Below are 22,108 nucleotides of genomic sequence, written 5' to 3'. Positions count from 1 at the left end.
AGGGAATTGGTACTATATTAATCAATCAGGGCAAATGTACTAATGAAAGCCACCTATAAAAGCAGCTAGGTGATTAGCTTCCTCTGAACCACTCTACCTAAACTTTTATGTCCTTGACTCTGGTACTTGGCTCCCATCTTTGCCTCCTGACCTGCTCCACGCACAAAATTTCTGATCTGTCTTTTGCCTGATGTCTGATTAGCCCTCTGGTTTCTGGCTGGCACTTTCTCAGATCTTTGGGATTTCTCTCTCTGTCTTAAGATTATTTTTGATGTCTCTTCCTCGTCTGTGTAATCACAATTCTTATCTCCAACCACAGCAAAGGTTGCTTCTTCCTAAATTCTGGACAATGTCTGATGTTAATGGCATAATCCAGTCACTAACCCAAAATACCATGTCCTTAGTCTTTGGCATACATTTCTACTATGTTCTGGGGTATATTAAAACACTCAAGGAATTAACATTTATCTCACTTTTTCCATGATTCCAAAGGGCCTTCATTAACTTGGGAGGTATTGACAATTGAACAGATCATTGAAATGCAATCTGATATATATTGTAATATTTATGCAAATAATTCTTTGCAACTCATTAGAAGGACATGTGAGTCATACGTAAGTCAAATATCTGGGTAGTTTTGGGTGGTGAATATAACTAGTTAGACAAATAAAGGGGAATAAAAAAGGACATTCCAAGTAGAATATAACTATATTCTCAGTATGATCAAGATGGAGCATCATCTAGAAGTAGAAGACTTTGGAGATATTTATTCACTCAACAAGTATTTCTTGCATACCTCCTATTGTTTAGACACTGAGGCATTGGATATAGCATGAATGTCGTAGATGTGCCCTACACTCATGCCCATTTTTTGGGGGGGAAAGAAGCAAGAAACTGTAACGAATGAATGAATGAGATGAAGAATTTATAGGTTTTTATAGTATTTATAGGTTTTTATTCTTATCAAGATATCAACACATTTTTTCTGGTAGGCAATTAATTTTCTAGACTATGGTCCCTAGGCATTAATTGGAATGGAAGCACTAAGTGAGAATCTAGGATTAAAAATGATTTATGAGTTTTTAGCTGTGTTTACACAATCTAAAAATTCTGATCAAAACACTACATAGATCGATTGAACTAGGCATTTAATCTCGTATTGACAAATTACTTATTTCAACACTTTTCAAACTGTTTTGACAGTGGATGGTGGTATATCAGACAGAGGCAAACTCAGGCTTAAAATAAATAGCCTTCCATCAAAAGTCATTCATATGTCAACAAGTATTCCTTCAACATATTATTAGTCTTTCAACAAATATTCAATCACCAAATACTCACATACTTCGCCTCTTGCTTATGATGTCCAAGGGCTCAGTCTTAACCCTCTTCTCCATTTTCATCTATACTCCATTGCAAATATCATGAGTCTAGTGATTTAATTACCATCTCTAAATTGATTATTTAAAATTTTAAATATGAAACCCAAAACTTCTCCCCTGAACTCCAGATTCATAGTCAAACTGCTATGGAACATTTCTACTTGAATATATAAGAAGAATCTCAAACAAAATATGCCCCCCATTAACTACCAGCTAACTCCCATTCAAGTGTGTTCTTCCATAGTCTTCTCCATATCAGTGAGTGGAAATTCCATCCTTTCAATTGCTCAGTCCCCAATCATGAATAATCCTTTTTTCCCCCTCTTCCATCACCTACTGACCCGTTTTGACATATGTATAGACTCCAGCCACTTTTTATCACCTCTACTACTCCTACTCCGGTCCAAGCCACCAACTCTTTTCTAGATTTTTACAAAGACTTCCTAAATGGTCACCTTGCCTCTTCCCTTGTTTTCTTTTGTCCAGTCTCCATACATTAACTATAGTGAACCTATTAAAATATGCCAAATCATGTTACTACAAAGGCATCCTATATAAATCAGAATAAAACTCAGTCTTTCCAATATGGCCTACAAAATACTCCTGAATTAGGCTCCATGTGACTCATTTGACTTCAACTCTTAGTATACTCTTAAGTACCTACTCTGTTGTAGCACAACAGCCTTGTTGCTCTTCCAGATACCCCAAAGGCATATCCTTTCAACTTTCTGCAGTGCTCTTTATCCAGATCCAGCACCTAGAACAATTCATTGCATAAGGTAGGCATTCAGAAAATATTGAATTTACTCAATAAATATTGACGTGAATGAATAGGTAAATAATGGATTCATTTATTAAATAACGATTTGTGTTAGGTCATGGAGATAAAAGAGCATCCTCTTTCTTTCATCTGGGAGACAGAGAAGTACAGGGAAATTCCCACACTATATTTAAGTGCTAGAGAAGGAATTAATGTTGTATACTATATGGAAAAAAAATAGCAGCATCACCTCATTCAGTCTCAAGTTTAAGAAAGTGGACTCAGAGAAATAAATCTTGAACAGAGACCCAAGGTTGAATAGGAAATGTCCAGGTAAAGAGAGAGGTAAGAGAGAATATAGTCTTTAAGGGAACGTAGTCAGCGATAGGATTGGAGTGAAGAGTGTGAAGGATAATTTACAAATGGAGGAGTAATCAGAGACCTGGTTGTGAAAGGCCTTATATACCCTGGTAGTGAAATAGACAGACAGTGAAGAGTATTGAGTAAGGGAGTGACTTGACCATCTCTGTTTTGAAAAGATAATAATGAATCTAATATAGAGAATGGATTGGAATTGGGCAAGCTTGGAGTCAGGAACATCAGGTAAAATTTTATTGCTGGAGTATAAGTAAGAGATGAAAGTGGACTAAACTAAGGCTCAGGGGAAGGCAATGGCAAGACACAACTGGGCCTACAAAACACTAAATTTCTAACTCAACACTAAATTTCTGTTAACTAAATTTAACTAAATTCTGTTAACAAAACACTAAATTTCTAACTCAACACTAAATTTCTGTTCCATACAGCTATGAGAACTCAAAAGGACAAGCAATCTTCCAAACTATGGCCTGCCGTCCCACCTAGCATCTGTACTGCATGGAATTTAAGATTACAGCTGTTGCTAAGCAAGAACAAATTCAATTGGTGTCAACACTTTGCGTAAGACACCATCAACCTCGAAGAACTGAGTGTAGGCACATAGAAAAGCATGATGTTTTACACACAATACAGTTGTACTCAGTATGTTCATTCATTCTTTCACAAATATTTATTGAAGAGCATCAGGTGCTAGATACCTTTGTGTGGGATGGAGACACAACAGTGAACAACAAACAAAAATCTCTGCCTTCATGGAGATTATATTCCAGTGAAGAAAGACCAAAATAAACAGATGTCTACAGTAGTGTGTCAGATAGTGGTAACTGTTACGGGGAATGATAAGGAAAGGTAGCAGGTTAGGGAATGCCAGGGGAGGATCCATGGCAGTCTGAAAAGGGAGAGTAGGACAAACCTTTCAGCAAGATATGAAAGAGGTGAGGGATTCAGGCAGGCAGCCATCTGGATAGCTGAGCTGATGAAAGAAAGTTCTCATCTTACCATCATTTATTTTTCTTATCACTTAGGATTTTTGTTTTAGATTTATTGAAGTTTTAACCCCAAATATGTAACTGTTTTTCGGGCGTCCTTTGTTTTAATTGTGAAATGTGTATTTCTACTTGGCAAGCAATGACCGTCAGAATCTCCCAGCTTCTGAGATCTTCTTATGGAGAAGTAAAGGCCAGGGAACCAAGTCCTTACTAGAAACTGCCGGGTTCTGTTCTTGAGTTGACATATAGGAGTGTCTCAGGAACACCTGGCACGTCCCCAACCCCATGTCTAGCTGTCCCATGATTTAGATACTATTCTGTTTCAAAATAAAAATAGTTGCATTTTTCCTTTTATAATTACAATATATACAAAACATTTAAGTGAAATCATAAATTAAAATTAAAATCACTTATCATCCGCCCAGAGATAAGCAGTGTTTCAATCTGAGACTTTGACATTCCAGATAATCCTTAATTGAAGGGCAGAGAGGCACACACCTTTAAATAAAGAGAACACCTTCCTTTGGTTGAACAGAATTCCGTTGTGGGGATGTAACACTCATTTGCTTCTTGGATGCCATACACTTTTGGAGTCTACACGCTGCTCTTTCAGGCATAACCCTCTATAAACCAGGCAAAGGTTGGAATGTCCTATTACCAGATACTCTCTGCCTCTATATTTGTGACGATATAGACATATATATTTTTTCTGGAACAGGCAGTGACATAATTTAATTGGGGAAGACCATTACCTGAGCCATTAAAAATGGAAAATTTATAATTTATTTTTTTGAGTAAAGAAACGTGCTGGGGACTCTAGCATAAATTCAGTATACAAGTAGTAAGATAACGGTTCCTTAATGACCACATCATTGAAAAAGTTGCGTCCCTGAGCCTCAGGTTTTTCATTTGTGACTTTGATAATGTACACATTTCTATACCTCAGTTACTAAGTACGATAACATTAGTGAAAGTACCTTGTAAATGCAAAATACCATGCAAATGCAAGGGTGTTATTAATTGTTAAGACGGTCCTTTAGTTTCTCAAATCTGTTTTAAATTCCACTCTCAATGCTTGCATCTCTTAACTACAGGAACTCAAAAGGACCAAAAACTCTAACATTAAACTACAGTGCCCCCTAGCCTCTGTAGGAGGTCAAGACAGCTGATGAATATCGAATAAGCTCTGCCACAGATGGTTCTCCTGCCTGAGGGAAGGGCCATTAATTGTGCTTTTGGATGATTTCCATCTGTCCAAAGGGGAGGGGGGCGGTCGGGGGAAACACTTCTGTGTTTTCTTTAGTATTTTTCTGTAACTTTTTTTAAAATTTTAAAAAAGGAGTGAAAAAGTAAATATTCTTTATTATTTACATTGTCTTCCTCCAAATCTTTTTACATGAAGAGTACTCTTTCTAAAAGAACATCACTCGATTCATCCTAAAACTCACTGCAATGTTTCTGATTTATATATGATTACCTATCCCAGTCACCAAATTCTTTATCATTCATTGTGAGAGAGGATATTGGTGATAGTGTTCCTTTCATAGAGAGGAAATAAGGGTTAAGCTGTTTTGCAAGATGGCACAGAAAGCTGTTATTAGGAGCTTCAGCCCCTTACTTCTGATATGCATTAAATGCATCAACAGATACAGTACTGTGCAAAAAAGACCTTTGAATATTTTAATATAGAAATGTAGAAATATTTGCTAACATGGCTTATGAACACCCGTATTAAAACTATATCAATTGCTTCCTTTCATAGGCCACACTTCTTTATCTTCAGTTCTTAAATTCAAAAAATGTTGTAGAATGTTTTAAGTTTAAATAGCCCAGTAGGTAAGTTGGGTTGCAAAGTGAGGAGTCCTTAGGAAACTGAACTTGCTCTGTGGGTTTATTTTCCCTGCTGAGCATTTAAGTATTAATCAGCACAGCTTTCAGGGATTTCTTTCTAACAGCCTTTTTCTATGTAGGATAAGAACGGCAATTCATTAGACCATTGGAGGAGCCAGAGGCTTTGCTAAGCTTTGCCTTTCTCGACTGTTGATCACAAATGTAATAGATGTGTGTGTGTGTGTGTGTGTTATACTGGTGACCGGAGTGCTATTATGACACAATCTTGGTTGCTTTTTAGGCTAAATGTCTCTCCCCTTTAGGGGTCAAAGATCATTTCAGCCTCAGTACTACCTACTAAGGGAGGCAGCAAATGTGATCCTGTGAAACTGGGAGGAGACTTTTATTCCAGTTATATTCCTTCACATTTCTCCATCAACCGAGTAGCTCAGAAAATAAGAAATGAAAATAACTCTTCGCCAACTTTCTATGATCTGATCACTTCTAAGTGGAAAAAAACCTCTATTACCCTAGCAATGGTCCTTTGAGTCTTTTATTCCTCTTGGGTATAAACATCACCAACAGCAAGAAACCCTCAAGCCCACAGCAGAGAGAACGCAGGCACACGAGGCAACATTCCTCTTCCCACTGCCTTTTTAACTTGGTAGGGGACGCTAAATTTTGGCGAGGATGATGACATTTACGGGAGGGGCGGGATAAAAGTGTGTCTAATTACACGTTAATGGCAGACCTCGCCTTAACCACGTCCCCACCCGCACACTGGTGAATCCCCCGTGTGCTCCCATTTGGATCCAGAGACCCTTCTCTCTTTAAGAGAACCTCCTGCGCCCCTCACTCCGCCCCCTCCCGGTTTCTGGGCTCGTCAAAGCTTCCCGAGAGCCATGGTTGGTCCAGGCAGTCAAGCGGAGCACCTCATGGAGCCGCTGCTAACCGGGGGTTGGGTGGGGTGGGGTGGGGGGGGGTCTGTTTGTGGTACTCTCAGTCCTGATGTCACAGGCGCGGCAAGGACATCGCAAGGAGGAGTCGGATTACAGCAAGGATGGGCAGTGCAGCAGGCAGCCCGAGCGCACGCTCCAGCTGCCGGGGATCGTAACCCGGGCGAGGCAGCCTGCGAGGCGCTCATCCCGCGGAGGACGCACGCGGGGCGCTCGCCGCTCTCCACGCCGGGGACGTTTCCGCCGAATGTAGCATGAAAGGGCTCTGCTCTGCGTGTCAGCCTTGGGTGCTAGCCGATGCTGAAGACGCCGCGGTGGGGTTCCAGCTGTCTGATTAATGAGAAACATAATGTATTTTGGTGAGTGTTAACTCTGATGATGTAATTCTGGGGGTGCAGACAAGCCAGTTAAAAAAAAAAAATCTTTAAACCGCGAGAATCTATTACATTAAACCTACCTCCAGTTGGCAACTGGAGGACCAAGCTGGTGCAGCCTTCAAAGCTTCCTTTGTGCTACAGTTGGGGCTGTTTATTAGTCCCGGACGAGTTTAAGTTGGAAAAGAAAAGAGACAGGGGTGTGGGTGGATAAACTTTGCCTTGATTCGTCTGCATGCAGTTGGCTTTTTTTTTTAGCTACCGGTAAGTGAAGAAGGAGAAATGGTGCGGCGTGGGAAGTCATGGGCTAACTTAATGGAATGTAAAACAAAGTTCTTATACCACTGATGCTGTGAAAGGTTAGTCAGTATCAGCGTTTCATTAAGCATCTTGGCATTTCCCGAATTCTGAGGCAGAAAGGGAAAACATTCTTTGGCGTGCAGTGATTGAGCAGCTGAGAACACTCCTCCATGCCATCCCAGTTTTCCGTCTAACTAGAGCAGCCTAGCCCAAAATGCATATTATTTTAAACCTTTAGAGGTCTCGGAGCTATGAAATATTTGTGCAACCTAGTTGTGTGCCACGATGGAAGGCTCCCTTAGGTTTTCAGCTGAGCTGCCTGCATGTCCAGGAAATATGTTGAGGCTGAGATCTGGGCTATCAGTGGAGCATTTTAAGCGGGCGGGGAGCGGTACATTTGCACTGTAACGCTGCAACTTAACTGCTAGGAGAGAAGGCAAAATCCCTTCACTGAATAAGAAGCCCAGGATTAGGACTGAATATCCTTTCCTCCTCCTTGAAGTTATGCTTTCCTTCTGTAAGTTTCATCCCGCAGCATCATCTAAGGGCATCTATCTGATACTAATAGATTTGTGAGAGTAACTGGAGAGGGGCTAAGGAAGGATTCCAAGAGGAAAACGTTCCGGGTGATTTCTTGATTGACTTTAAACCTGAAATATAGAGTCATTTTTTAGATTAAAAAGATATTTAAATAAGCACGTTGAGGCAATATTAGTTCCTTGGGTATTTATTTTTGTGTACTATTTGCTTTGTTTTGTTTTCTTGCGCCTTTGAAACACTTGTAAAAGTATGGAAGGAACACAAGTTGCAAAAGCTGAACGCCTTTAGCTGTCTTGACAGTAGTTTTGATTTCCCTACAGTTTGTGTCATATTAGGAAAGAAGTCTTAAAATGACTAAAATTGGTTTGGAAGAAACAATCCTCATTTCAGAGCCAAATATAAGCAGAACCCAGACTTAAAACAACGCCTCTTCTCCCTGGGGTGTCAATGGAGGTGAAAACCTTGTTTATTGTCAATTAATTAAATAGCAAGTGTTTGTCGTTTATTGTGAATATATTTTTGTTAAATGGAAAAGCTTGTAAAGCTCATATGCCTTTTGGACAAAATACAATTTTGGTGTCTGTAATGATATTTGAGGAATGGAAAGTAGATTATAATTTTACTTTAAGTTTTCAGCCTCTTGCAACAATTTCTTATGTGATTGTGGTGAAGAAGTAGTGTTAACCAGAGTAGCAGTATAGTCTGAAAGTATTAGTCAGATAGTGCTGTACTGGATTATCATGTGGCTATTGGAGAAATGTTCACTGGGCTAGCTCATGTTACTAACTGCACGCTAGTCCGGCTGTCTTGTAAAGCAGGGTGATTCACAGGGCAATTAGTTTCACTGTGCAATGCATGTTTTTAATAGTCCAAATTGAAATGTGATGTCCTACTTCAGATGAAACTATACTCTTTTAAAGGCAAGGCTAAAGTTGCCCTCTGTGTCACGAGCATGGTTCAGTCTTACCATAATTCCAGCGTGAGATATGTTTTTCTATTCCAGGAGGAAATCGTGTGTATTCAGGAATGCCGTTTCTTTCAGGTTATGCTATGCAGCCCCTTGCTCAAGCTGTTAGGCATCAAGAACTCTGAGAGCCCACCTGTCTCTAATAAAATGCGTGGCAAAGAATGAGGGCAAGAAGCAATCCAACCCACGCATGTTAAGATTCAGTAGCATTCTAATGTTGGCAAATCCCTAAGACTAGACTAGGGGGTGTGTGTGTGTGTGTGTGTGTGTGTGTGTGTGTGTGTGTGTGTGTGTATTTATGTGCATATATTTATGTGTGTGTATCCCAAATTTTAGCTATTTCAGATAATTTTTCAAAACAATGCTTTTACTTTGTGTTTTGGTTGTTCATTACTTTCTCTTCATTTTTGAACTGCAAATGATTTATCAAGTCCGGGAGAACAGGAACAAAGAGAAAGCGGGGCTGCATTCTTGGGCTTTTCCGGTGATTTGTGGACCTGGGGTAGAGGTGTTAGAATTCTTTTATTTGTGTCCTGAGCGGGAGTGATGAAGAGCATGATGGTAACATGGGTAAACTGATATGCAAGCAGGATATTTACTTCCCTTCTAAATAATCTAATTTGGCAGTGTTGTACCCCTGCCTTCAAATGTAACTGAAGAATCATTGCCTGAGCTGGCTGGCTCAGCCTGTCTGTCTCTCTGTGTACCTCCTTACCCTTAGGGACTGGACAGTTGGATCCTGTCCTTGCTCAGTTGGAGTCAGTTGTGTATGTGCAACTTGGTAGAATATGTAATATTACCAGTTCTCAAGACTAGCTCATGTTTTGAGTGTGCGGTCTCAGATTTACATGACTAATGGAACCTTTTGAATGGCTTAAGCCTCACTCTTATCTCCTATTGAAATTGTAGTGCAGTGTTTTCAATAATTGTTAACATTCACACTTACTGCGCCGTGATTTAAGAGTTTGCTGTTCAGTCATCCTGAATACTTTTGTTACTTATTCTATGGATCTTGCATTCATTTCTTAGATTTAAAAGTAAGGTTCACATAGGAGAAAGAAATAAGGAAAATCCCAGTCAGCAACCTGACGGGGATTTACTGTAAATGTAAGGGAAAGTAATAAATGCTTATGAAGTTACCCTCTCCACCCCCATCAATATTTTACATAGTTAAAAATTACATGTGCCAAGGATGAATAGCCATTAAAAATTTATCCAGAAATAAAAGCCAGGCAGTTGGGAGACTTCTCCCCAGATTAAGGAAGAGAGGCCGTGGGTGGTTGTCAGCACAACAGACCGGAGCCGCTGGGTTACAGTTTGGTTAAGAGGAGTGTGCTGGTATGAAGGGCAAGTTCTTTGCTTGAGTGCACCCCAGCTATTTCTCAGAGCCTGGCAGAAGGTTGTAACTGTGTACCGTCTCCAGTGCTAAGCACCGTATGTCTGAATCATCTCCCCCTTTCCATCTGGCCCAACACATTTCTCCACTGCTGGAGTGGTGAGTCGCTGCCAGTTGTCATGTCAACCTCACAAACTGTCCATGGTTGGCCAGAGAGGTGCCATGTTATAACCTTTTGCCATCAGGAGAGAAAAAGGGAGGCTGACGGCACTGGGGAAATTCTACGTGACCCCAAATCAGGACATTATTAGGCCCCATATCAGCCACACGAAGAGAGAAGTGATAAAAGAAATGATACACCTTAAACAAATGAACAGAATAGAGCGACAAATATTAGCGCTCACTCCAAATGCTACTATTAATGGCATAGTAATTAAACCTCGGGGGAAGGGAGAGTAAAATTTAGAGAGCGGGAATGAGCCATTTGAGTTCAGCTTGGTGTTAATTGTGGATCAACTGTCTTAAACTGCTTAAGAAAATAGGCAAAATACTTAGTGGTGTGCCTAGCATAACAAGAAATAGTTAATTGAGGAAGCTTTCAATACAGCAACTAGGAAAACATCTAGGAAGATTCTGCACCAAAAACTTATTCCCCTGTCTATAATAGTCACATTTGTACATTGTCATAAGAAAGACTTTTGTTTTTCTCCTGGGATTTATACTTTTTATTTATTTTTCCCCAGCATTTATACTTTTGGTGGTGGCTGGACCAAGGTTCACCTCTAAAGCAGTATGTTAGAAAAACAGTTAAGTGGCTTGGTTATGAGGAAGGAAATGAGCAGAAAGCAGCAGGCAGCAATGAAAAACATTCCTCTTTTTTTGGTGTTTTCAGTGGAAACATTTAACTTGTCCTAATTAGTTTGTACTGAATGATCTGTTATGGGGAATTAGGTCCAAAAAAGTCTTCTAAACACTCTGGAGGTGTTTGTCTCTTCCTGAGACTGACAGGGGGAGAGAATAATTCAGGAAGGACCTTGTTAGTGTAGACCCCCCACCCCCTTAAAAGTTTGAAGTCATTACCGTTATGTTTTATTACAAATGAATCTAAATGACATGCAATAAATTACTACCATATAACAGGGGTGGAGAATGTGACTAGTGAATACTGTCAGGAAGGGTCATATGTAGGAACATGAAATCTAAGAGAACTTCAAAACTGATCAAGATTTCTCCCTCAATATTGTTCTCCTTTAAATTCATATGAAATTCTTATTTTAAGGAATAAAATCCCAAATTTGATCAATAAGCCAGTAACATGATTCCTTATTACATCCTTAATTTTTGAGCTAAAAATTTTCCTGTTTTTTTTTTTTAAATAGATCTTCTTAGTTGCTGTAATTATATGGAAATGAGATGGGTTTATTTAAGGGATAAGTTCCAAAATTCATGAGATAATGATGACTTGCAAAGTTACCCTTTTGTAGGTGGCATAATTGTTCAAAAGAAAAAAACAAATGAGAAATTTAAATTAGTGGTTTCTGACTTCCTTTCCAGAAGATTTGGTCACAGCTGCTTTTGACTGAATCCTCCCTTGATAAGATAAGATGTGTTGACTAATGTGTGTGTGTGTGTGTGTGTGTGTGTGTGTGTTTAACATTGGATTGTTGAATAGTGCCTCATATACTCAAATATTATTCCTCATTCACATCTTTTGTGGATTCCTAAATCTCTTCACACGATTTAAAGGTAAAACATTAAGTACTGACTTAATAAGGAAATTAAACTATTTTTGAGTGCAGCTAGCTATCAAGTTTGGCAACCATTACATACATGAGAGGTTTTTTTTAAATCAAGTCATAAGAATAATTTTCAAGGTTTTTCCAGCTTAAAAAAGAGCAGTGTTTATATAAGCAGAAACCTATTTCTACTTTGACCTTGAGAAAGAGATGTTTCCATTTGTTTTACACTATGAAAAACATGTCAAAAAACAACAAAGGTCATAGTTGCTGCCCTCCCTCTCCCTCTGTCTTTTTTAAAGAAGCCATTACATATCATTTCCCACAAAGATTAGTTTTGCAACAGAATTTCACACATGATTGGTGGCATTAAAGGAAATACAGCATAAGAGGTGGCTAGAAATATCAAAGCTTAAAGTGGTTGAGATCATGCTTGAACCAAATTGCTAGGGTTGAAAATAGGAATACGCTTTGCTCTGTCGCAGCGTTAAAATCGTTATGAAGCAGCTGGAAGTCGGCCTTCATTGTGAACTCCAGGTTTGCACAGCCTTTAATATTGGAGCTATTACCGTGAAACCCTCTTGATTCCAAACCCTGAAATGCATATGAACCTTCCTCAGAGCACTGGTTGGAATGCATTGAACCCCTTCTCCTTATCAACATTTCAGTTTTCTCTTTTTTTGCCCACTTGCAATATCACATTTCTGTAAGTAAGGAGGAAAGAGAAAAGTAACCTGGCCAAGGTCAGAAGGGAAATCAACAGCAGTGTCAGGATTGGTGCTCTGAGAAAATGCTGTCTGCCCCAAAACACCTTTGTGCCTGGTGGGAGATGGGGACTGTGGGGTAGGGTGGGGTTTGGTGGTCTGAGTTCTTCAATGGATAACTGTTATTTAATCTGTATCCTAGCTCCTGCTCAGCTCAGTGCTGGGCACATTGACCCTTAAAATATGTGTTGAATGTGCAAGATTGAAGGGGTATTGGAGATTAGAGGACAAGGGAATCCACTTCCTCAGCAGATCTTTTAAGGCTGATGTTCCCTGTGAAAATGTATTTATGTTATTGAAAAGAGACACTCCTGCTCCTGAAACATTAGCTGGTGTTTTTTTTTGTTTTGTTTTTGTTTTTAATTTTAATCTGTAAAGGTAAGGACTAGACCTTTAAAATTAGATCTCACAATAAATGTAAGGAATTTCACAATCTTTATTCTGCTTCCATTTACTTCTTTGTCATAGGACTCTGCAATATAAAAAGAGACACAGATCTATTAGAATATTAACACCACGGTACCAAAAAGTCTGAAGAAGACGTAAAATCATCACAGAGGATGGTAGAATTACATTTTGTATCAATTACCTGATCACCACTTCAGTTCTTAGCTTCACTTGGTTCAGTGGATTTGCCCCAGGTGTTGGTATTGTCATGAGGCTGGGACAGGAAGGAAAACCCTCTCTGTACAAGTCACCGAAAATGCCCAGGAAGGTCACCTTTTTCCAAGACTGCTGTTTGTTAAGTCTGAAGAACATGGTGATAATTTTGACACTGTTTGCAAGGCTTTTGTAAAATTGTTCTTCACACTTAACCTTTTTCATATTCATGGCTTTTGCTGATGAGGGCAAGTACTTGTGGCAGAGTGCTCTGAAAACCAAAATACAACAATGAATGTAAACGTACTTTAATTACCATGATCCTTTACACTTTTTTAGCAATTTGTGTTTTTCAAATGCATCAATATTATGCTTTTTTTTAATCCTCAAAATGATCCATTGCAGGAGGTAAAGAAAATATAAATATTCCTATTTTTAGATGAGGAATCTGAGCCTCAGATGACTGAAGCAACTTTCTCAAGGTCACACAGCTAGTAAATATTAAGGCCAAGATTCTAATTCAGTACTTCTGAGGCTAACTTCAGTGCTCTTTGCTCTTTACAGCACAGCCCAGGGGATATTTTATAAATGGAAGATTATCTGTAATAATAATGCTAGAAACAAATATCCCAGCTGATAGCTAAAGAAATTAATACACATGATTGGGATGTAAGCTGTATTTGTGTTTCAACTTTGTGGAATCCAATTCATAACAGAGACCTAAACATAATTCGTACTTTTATTTATTCTGCCTTATCTTTGTATATCAAACAGTTCATAATAATCAGGAAAAAATACTAATTAGAACGCATGAATCGGCCTCAGGCAGGACCCAGGTTTTCTCTACTGCTTGTTTTTCCAAGACAGTGTCATGTATTAAGGCTTGTTTAATTATATGTTATATATTACTCCTATTTCACTATTTAACTCAATGCTTGTTTAAAAAAAGAAAAAAAGTCGTTTGTGGTATACACTGATATTTACAATGACACCATCTCTAGGATTTGTTCAAGATGGAGTCCTGACCTAGTCTTTATTGCATGACTGATAAAGAGGAAAAAATGGCTTATGTTACAGCCTTAGCTGTTCCACTTACTGGCTTTGTGTTTTTGGGAAGGCCACCACACTTTTTTGATATCCAGATTTTTTTTTTTTTAAAGGAGAATAATGATGATATGTTTCCCACAGTTCTATTTTGAGGACTGAAATATACAAGGCATATAAAAGTGTCAAGCTCCAGGAAGTACATGTTAAACTGTCAGTAAAATTTGATTCTTTCTTGCTCCCCCCCACCCCCCCGCTGTATCCAAACCAATATACAAATGTCTAAAAATTGGGGGAAAAAAGTGATTATTTCTGTTGGGGCAACCAGAAAACAGAAACCATGCCAACTAATTCACAGAGAAGGACTTTAATGCAGATAATTTGTTATATGGGTGATAGAAGAGCTGGGAAGCCACATGAGGGATGATAAGGCAACCCAGATATTAGCAATAGCAAGAAACTGGTAGCTGTATAATGGAAAGAGGAGATAGCATCCTGGAGGCCAGGGCCTAGGGCCTTCTGGTAGGAGATGGAATCATGGCAAGCCAAAGACATTGAAGAATGGAAAGATTTAGCCTTAAGCGCAGACAGAGACAGAGGAATACCCTGGCCTCTCCCTTTTGCCCACCTTCCCATGCACTGCCTCTGCCTCTCATTGGTGGAACCGAGACAGAGGCCAACTCACAAGGCAACCTGGGCAATGCGTCTTGTAGGTATCAGCACCTGAGAAGTCCAGGGAAAGGTCAAGAAACAGATCTCAGGGCAAACTGGTCAAGCACCTGGGAGAGCTTATACCTGATTTAAGTAGCACTTTGAATGAGACAGGGTCTCTGCAAAAAAAAATCTCAGTTTATCAGTGAGGGTTTCGCTTGAGGGAGATAAAAGTGAGAGGGAAAGGAGTATAGCTGAAGAGCTTTCAGCAATGCCTCCCAGTTCAAGTACCTACTTTGTCACTTTCTGGTAATGTGTCATCGAACACATTAGTGAATCTCCTCTGTGTCAACTTTTCCCCTTAACAATGGGTTAAAAAGTCGGTCTAACAGCAAGGTTCAATGAGATGTTGAATGTGAGCTTCATAATTTGCAAAGTGCCATATAAAAGGGGCTTGTTATGAGGATGTGAAAAACCAAGTGAATTAGGAAAAGAGCGGAGTTTGAAAGAAAAATAACAATTTGGAAATATGTTCAGCTATGCAGCTTAGCATTCCAGCAGAGATTTCTAGTGCACTGAGGAAGGGAGCATTTGGTTACTTTCTCAAATAGCCCCTTGTATTATGGGTTAGATGTACCTTTGAGGCTACTTCTAATCTGTTATTTGTCATTATTCCATAACAAAGGGAAATTGCAGAAGCAGAGGCAGTGGAGAGAAAGTGAGCTGGGCAGAAAACCCTCCATAAAGATTCCCTGCCTCATTTTCCTTCCTCTTCAGGACTTTAATGGGGATAGACACCTTGGAAGTTGGGAGAGTTTATTAATAGTTGTTTGGAAGGAAAGTAGATTTGGTATCGATTTTTATCTATCCTTCTTTGTGTTGCGGGACTTCTGAACTTATTTCTTTTGCTGACCAGCCCTCCTATTAAAAACAATAAATAAATAAATAAATAAATAAATAAATAAATAAATAAATAAAGCAAAACATTCTGCCCTTTCCATAGGGAATCATTAACATCCCTCTAAAACCTACTGGTAAAGCCCTGGGATAGTTCATAACTTAAGGTGCTGTTGTTTTGAGGCTCTGCCATGGTAGCTGCTGGGAGCATTGCCCTGGCTGTGTATATTATGGAGGGCAATGATTACCACTAGGTGTTTCAAGTAGCTGCCCTGAGGAATGGGAGGTTATAACTTAGAGAGAGATGGTGATTCCCAAGAGACACATCTGAAGGCAGTTTTATCTGCTAAAAGGTACATTGAAAGCAGTTTGTTTGCTTCTTTGTTTGTTTGTTTATTTATTTACAGTTTCCTTTTTAAAAAGATGTCATGTAAGATCCTAAACACTAACCTTTTGGTAAATTACTTCCTTTTTTTTTGGGGGGGGGGCACTGTTGCCTGATTTTTCCTAACTGTAACATATTTATTAAATAAGAAAATTGGAGTGACCAGCCCAAGGCATAGGCTTTATGAGTCTCTTGATTTCCTTAGAGAATTCCTCACCTCCTGTTGGTGGAGAGCAGCCCTGATGCAGATAGGTGACGTGGCCAACGCTGACAGAAAGGGGATTTAAAAGAGCCTGAACGCCTGCTTGGTGCCAGGTGCTGGTGTGAGTTATTTCTTGGCACTTCACCACCATCCTTAAGAGGAAGATCATTGGATCTAACTCCTGGCTGCACAAACGAATCCCCTGGGGGACTTTGAAATGATGCTATTGTCAAGGCCCCCATCACAGTCCAATTCAATCCACTTCTCTGGGAGTGGAGCCCAGGCATCTGCATTTTCTTTTAAGACACTTCAGTTGATGCTGAAGGATGGCCAGAATTGAGAACCACGGAGATGGGTAATTTCACCACTTTATAGACTGCACCTTGCGTCCTAGGAGTTCCCAGCTTGCCCCAGGTCACCCAGACATCTGGATCAGGTTTCCACTTGATTTCCACCCAGGTCAATCTGAATTTAAAGCCTGTGTTCTTTCCTCCCCAGTACACTGTCTCCGCTTAGGGAAATCAGTCCATGGTATGAAGTCTGGGCCTGCTTACAAAGTGCCCAGTGCTGACCCCCTGGTTTCCAGAGTGGAAGTCTATAGATGGTCCCCCTTCCTCTCTACTCAGGACCCTTTATAGAGCTAGCACCCAAAAGAGATTCATGCTACACTAGCTGATTCAGGATCACAATGATATGGTTCTGGAAAGGATTTTGGAACCGTGCTTTTCAAAATTTAGTGTTGGGATAAATCACTCAAGGATCATATTAAATTGTATGTCTTGATTCAGTAGGTCTGGGGTGCAGCCCAGGATCCTACCTTTCAAGCTCCCAGATGACGTCAGTGCTGCTGGTCTGCTAACCACACTTTAAGTGGGAAGGCTTTAGAACTTGATGTACTGCTTTCTGTAGGGATAGGAAATCAAGTCGAAATCTCTAACCTACGTGGTTCTATTTCTATTCTACAAGATACTGAATGGTCCATGGTTAGAGTTCCCCTTACGGTAATCAACCATCCCATTTTGCCTGAGACTAAGGAGGTTCCTTGGATGTAGGACATTCGCTGCTGTAATGAAGGAAGTCTCATACAGACTGGGGTGAATTGGTCACCCTAACTCCTGTAGATCATGTTTGAATTGTGGCTTCAACTCTCAAGACCAATTTCCTCTTAGAGAACTTTCACAAGTAACTTGATTTCTTTGAGCCTCAGTTTCCCAATCTGTGAAGCAGGAACAATAAATGCAACTTTGTAGAATAATTATAAGGATTTAATTAGATGGCATAGGCAAAGCACTCAACACTCTGTCACAGTGTTCATTCTCACTCATGTTGGCAATGGCTGTTACCACGAATTCATAGACCTGACTCTGCATTCCTCTCTATGACTGAAAAGAAAATATACCTCAAAGATCATGTATAAATGGTCATGAATCATCTTTATTGTATCATCTCCATCCAGAGAGGGCAGCTTGTAAATCACTTCCTGCCCTGAGATCTGATGGGCAAGCTGGGGTGAAGTCATTCTTGGTTCAGTGCACAGTTTGCCTACCCTGAATATCAATACTAATGGTTTTTGTTTGCTGTTTGGGGTAAGAAAGGCCTAGCTAAGGCTGAGCCACCTGGGGACATTTTCAACTGGCCCCTTGTGTTCCTGTCGACCTTGTTTATCCATTAGTGTTTTTCCGAGCTCGGTAACAACATATGAAGGCTTCTGCAGCTAATGACTGTGCCTTCCATCTCCTGACCTGTCATTGTGTTAACAATCAATACCCTTAAAACAACACTCACACAAACAAACAAGGCAGCACCTCCACTGCAGCCTCCACTACAATGCCCATGGAGAAGAAAAAAAAAAAAAGACTTTTAACTCATACACTTCCTAGCACAAAGTCTGGCACATGGACACTGGAAATTGTAAATGTTGGTTGAGTGTAATGCCAAGCCGTGGGCATCTCTGTCTTTGATGAATTTCCAAGAGAGACCTGAGGTTCCCCTTCCTCATGCTCAATTGGCTGGTGTTGAGTGAATGAGGCTGTCTTTGCCAGTCCTTTCCTAGGAAAGCCAATTCACTCACCTCCTGTCAAATGCCATCCACTTATCAGAGCACTTAGTCTGCCAAATATGTGACTTTTATGCGCGGAGCAAAGTGCGCTTTTGTTTTTCTATTATGAATAGTAAGTAGGGCTGCTACGGGAAACAAATTATTCCACAGTAGGGGTTACCAGGCCTGAACTGCTGCCGACTAGCATTTTAGACAAGAAAACAAATGAACAACAAAGCAGAAGCTACTCTTGCTTTTCTGAAGCATAAAATGCAATTGCAGAAAGGGCCCAACATGATCACTTTACATTGATGTTCATTTTAGAGGCAAAATTGGGAGATTTTGGCTCTGATCCCATCTCTGATTACTATTGTCATAGCCTATGCCATCGTTAAACATATGGAGCCAAAATCTCCGTTTCAGAGACAGGAAAATGGAGGCCAAGTGATTAGTAAATGTATACATCTGGCTAGTACCAATATTCAAACTGAAAATTAAAACCAAGTCTTCATCTAGTGGTCTGAATTTGGATGAATTGCCCTGAGCCTCAGCTTCCAAATCAGTCAATTGAGTTAGGGTAACTCACCCTACCTCACAAGGCAGAGCTGTAATTACTTAAAAAAAAACTAAAGTTTATTAAGTACTTAGTCCCTGCCAGCCATTGTTCTAAGTGTATCAGCTCAACCAATTCTCCTACCAGCCCTCTGACAGAGGAATGACCACTACGCCTGTTTTACAGATGAGGAAACGGAGGTACAGAGAGTTTAAGCGGTAAGACTACAGTAAGCAGCCGAGCTTCATCATTCCCAAGATGTTTGGCTCCCTAGTACAGGGTCCCCCACCACGCTGTTTTGTGTGACCTTGAGTAAGTCCGGGCCTCTGAAAGCCAAAGCCCGGGAGTATATTCTCACTATTCAGATAGAGCAGCAGTCTTTTGAAGTAGACAGCAAACTAAAAAGTGAACCAACACACGAGCAAAACTCTCAGCTTGCATGCCAAGCAGCCACCTGGTGGAGGGGCCTGAGGCTGAGATCGGGGAACGATCCCAGTTCCCTTCCAGAAAGGCTGCACAGGGCAGGAGAAATACAATCTTGTTCCTGAAACATACAGTCTCAGTCTCAGCAATTCTCCCAAATCCTGGTTTACGAATGATGCTAATCACAAACATAACTGGCTTCTGTGTGCTGGGGGATGTGCTGCGGCCTTTCCGCATGGGTTTGTGCCTGATATAGGGGTCCCCGCTCTTCCAAATGCAACAAGAGATTTCCTTTCTCACTGCTTCCTGGGCACATCAGGCAATGTGCCACGTGTGGGGTGATCTTTTCTTCTCAGATAATCCGAACTTCTTTCAGGTCCCTGAAACACCAGGAGAGAGACCATGAAATCTTTCAATACCGTCAATAGAATGTTTTTTAGTTTTCAAAAATACGATACGTATGCAGTTTTAAAAATCAAATATTATAAATGGGTAGATAGTGAAAACTAAACCTCCTGCTTGTAACCTAGTACAGTTTGTTGCATTTGAGATACTAAATTCTATGGAAGGCAGGTGTGGGGGTAGGAAGAAAGGTAGGGGAAATGGTTGAAAGCAGTGAAGAGGTACAATCTTCAATCTTCCCATTATAAGATAGATAAGTCCTGGGGATATAATGTACAGCATGGTGACGATAGTTAATAATCTGTATTGTATATTTGAAAGTTTCTAAGGGAGTAGATTTTATAAGTTCTCACAAGGAAAAATAGTGAAACTATGTGAGGTAGTGGTTATAAATTAAACTCACTATGGTGATCATTTCTCAGTATATACACATATGAAATCATTATGTTGTACATCTTAAAACTTACATAATATCATGAGTCAATTATATCTCAATAAAACTTGAAAAAATAAAATTCTCTAGAAGGGTATATGAATAAATCTCCCCTCCTTTTTACATGGAATAGAAGCATATTACCTGTTTTGCACATCGCTTTACTTAGCATCTATTGATTTTTCTCATTATTTTTATTTTATGGCTACATACTATTCTAATCAGGTTGAAATTTATTTTACTGGTCCCTTTAAAAGAACAATTATTTTTCCATCTTTCACTAATAAAAACAATGACTCTCATTTTCATACATAATTCTTTGGGCACATGGACATGCATCGATAGGGTAAATTCTTAGAAGTGGAATTTATGGGGCAAGGCATGTTTAATTCTCGTGGTAATTTCTCTGTATACTTCTGTCATTAAAGAGTAAAATAACTGATTTCAATCTGGTACCTGTCTATGTGAAAACTTCCTGGCATCCTTTTCAGAGTTCAGGTTCTCAAAGTGGAACAAAGTGAAGCAGCTTCCCTCCTTTTTGTCCTTGCTCTCTTCTCCCCAGTCTGTGTTTCCATTTCACTTCCATTGTGCAATTTCCACATGGATATTAGTTTCAACATTCAAAAAAAGCAATGGTGCTATAAAATTGAAAGATTCCCTATGATTAAGAATGGGGATAAACATAACAGAAAGAATGCATCTTGTAAGTGACATTATGCCCTCCTGAATGTTGATCCTTGAAAGATCTCTAAATCAGTTAGAGCTAATGCCAAATATGGTTGGAAGTTATATTTTCTTTGGAGACATTGCACGTGAAAAGGTGAAAGCACATTTGCATAATTCCACATTTAAGTATTTTTCCTTCTATTTCTAACTCCATATTCTATTTTTCCTTTTTCAGCATCTCTATTTATAACACATTCAGTTTAGGAATAACCTGGAATGTTTATAGCATGTCTCTATAGTAAAAATGCCACATTTGTTAAAGAAACAAAATCCCCAAGTCATGAATGGTGATTTGAGCTTTTGAGCTCTTTGCAAATATCAGCACATTTATTCTCTAAAGTAATGGTATTGTTTTAATGAGTTGAATGTCATTCTGTCTACTTCATAAAAGAGGAAAGATGTTATTAACGTCATTCTATTTCATAAAAGAGGAAAGATGTTATTAACAGTTAATTTTCTTGCTCAAGATCACATAAATTGAAAATGGCAGGCACAGGATTCAAACCATCTGATTGGACATCTTGTGTGCCCAAATGATATCACACTTTGGTATTTTCTGTCCAGCACACTAATCTTGGGCTACTTCTGTGGAATTTCATTTATATAAAGTGGACGTTCTCACTTTCCTGGCCTTTGCAGTCGAAGAGTCTTAAGGAAGATCACAGCAATTCCTGCTAAGGTATAAATAGTACTAAGAGCCCTACCCTATAGTGGGGACTCTGAGGAAGGGGTGACAAGTTATCTTTTCTCTCTTCTGTTGGAGAGAGAGTCTCCCATATTACCCGCTGTCTCTTTGGACCATCCTAACAGTCCCCAGTGTTGTCAAAGCAACAAAATTTAGATGAAGGAAATCAGTAAATCATTGTACTTTATGATATGCTAATTAGAAATGCTGTGTAGCATTCACTGTCTAGTGTTCTAATTTACATCCCTTCTGTTCATTGACCCATTGAAAGTTCTCCCCTACCCTCATGACCATAAAAGTGTTGTATAATACGCAATGAAAAGAATCTTATATCTGGATGGTGGCTTGGGATCTCATCTAACATCTGACATTTTTGTATTTATAGGTGAGAGAAAGGAAGATGACAGGCGTAATTATTTAACCCAAATAAAGAGTAAATAGTGAGTGCTGAAGCTGGGCTGCCTACAATTCAGGTCATTTGGTACCTTCCCAGTACCATTTGCCCTCCTTGGAATGGAAGTTCATAAGTTCTTTGGCTTATTCTTTCTTTACAACAAATATAACAAATGAAATTAATCTTCTCATTTTGTAGATGAGGAAACTGTCATTAAGTTACTTCCCCAAGGTTGTACAGAAAGTTTGGGAGCCAGGAGTTGAACCAGGCTCACACACTGTCTACTCTTCCTCTCTGACTCCTCTTTTTAAGGCTTTAATCTTCTATTATGTGCATTAGGTTTAAATGTGTGTGGATCGCTGT

General features: G+C 39.6%; 1 protein-coding gene across 3 annotated transcripts in view; it reads left to right on the top strand.

Moving 5' to 3' along the window:
- ZNF385D (zinc finger protein 385D) overlaps positions 1-22,108 on the top strand; it is a 741,991-nt gene that overhangs the window by 449,411 nt on the left and 270,472 nt on the right. Inside the window, exon 1 of one of the 3 annotated variants that reach the window (XM_081073231.1) lies at positions 6,353-6,654. The exons of 1 other annotated variant lie outside the window; for it this stretch is intronic. In XM_081073231.1, coding sequence (XP_080929357.1) covers positions 6,633-6,654 — 22 coding nt within the window. In that variant the 5' untranslated portion in view covers positions 6,353-6,632. Of the gene's footprint in view, positions 1-6,352; positions 6,655-7,459; positions 7,487-22,108 lie in introns of those variants that run through there. One more of the 3 variants, XM_081073230.1, reaches the window with a different exon arrangement.

This window comes from Rhinolophus hipposideros (assembly GCF_964194185.1).
Source record: "Rhinolophus hipposideros genome assembly, chromosome: 14".
In the NCBI taxonomy this organism is placed as follows: Eukaryota; Metazoa; Chordata; class Mammalia; order Chiroptera; family Rhinolophidae; genus Rhinolophus; species Rhinolophus hipposideros.
The sequence above is the reverse complement of the archived record's forward strand: the minus strand, read 5'-3'. Positions and strand labels throughout refer to the sequence as shown.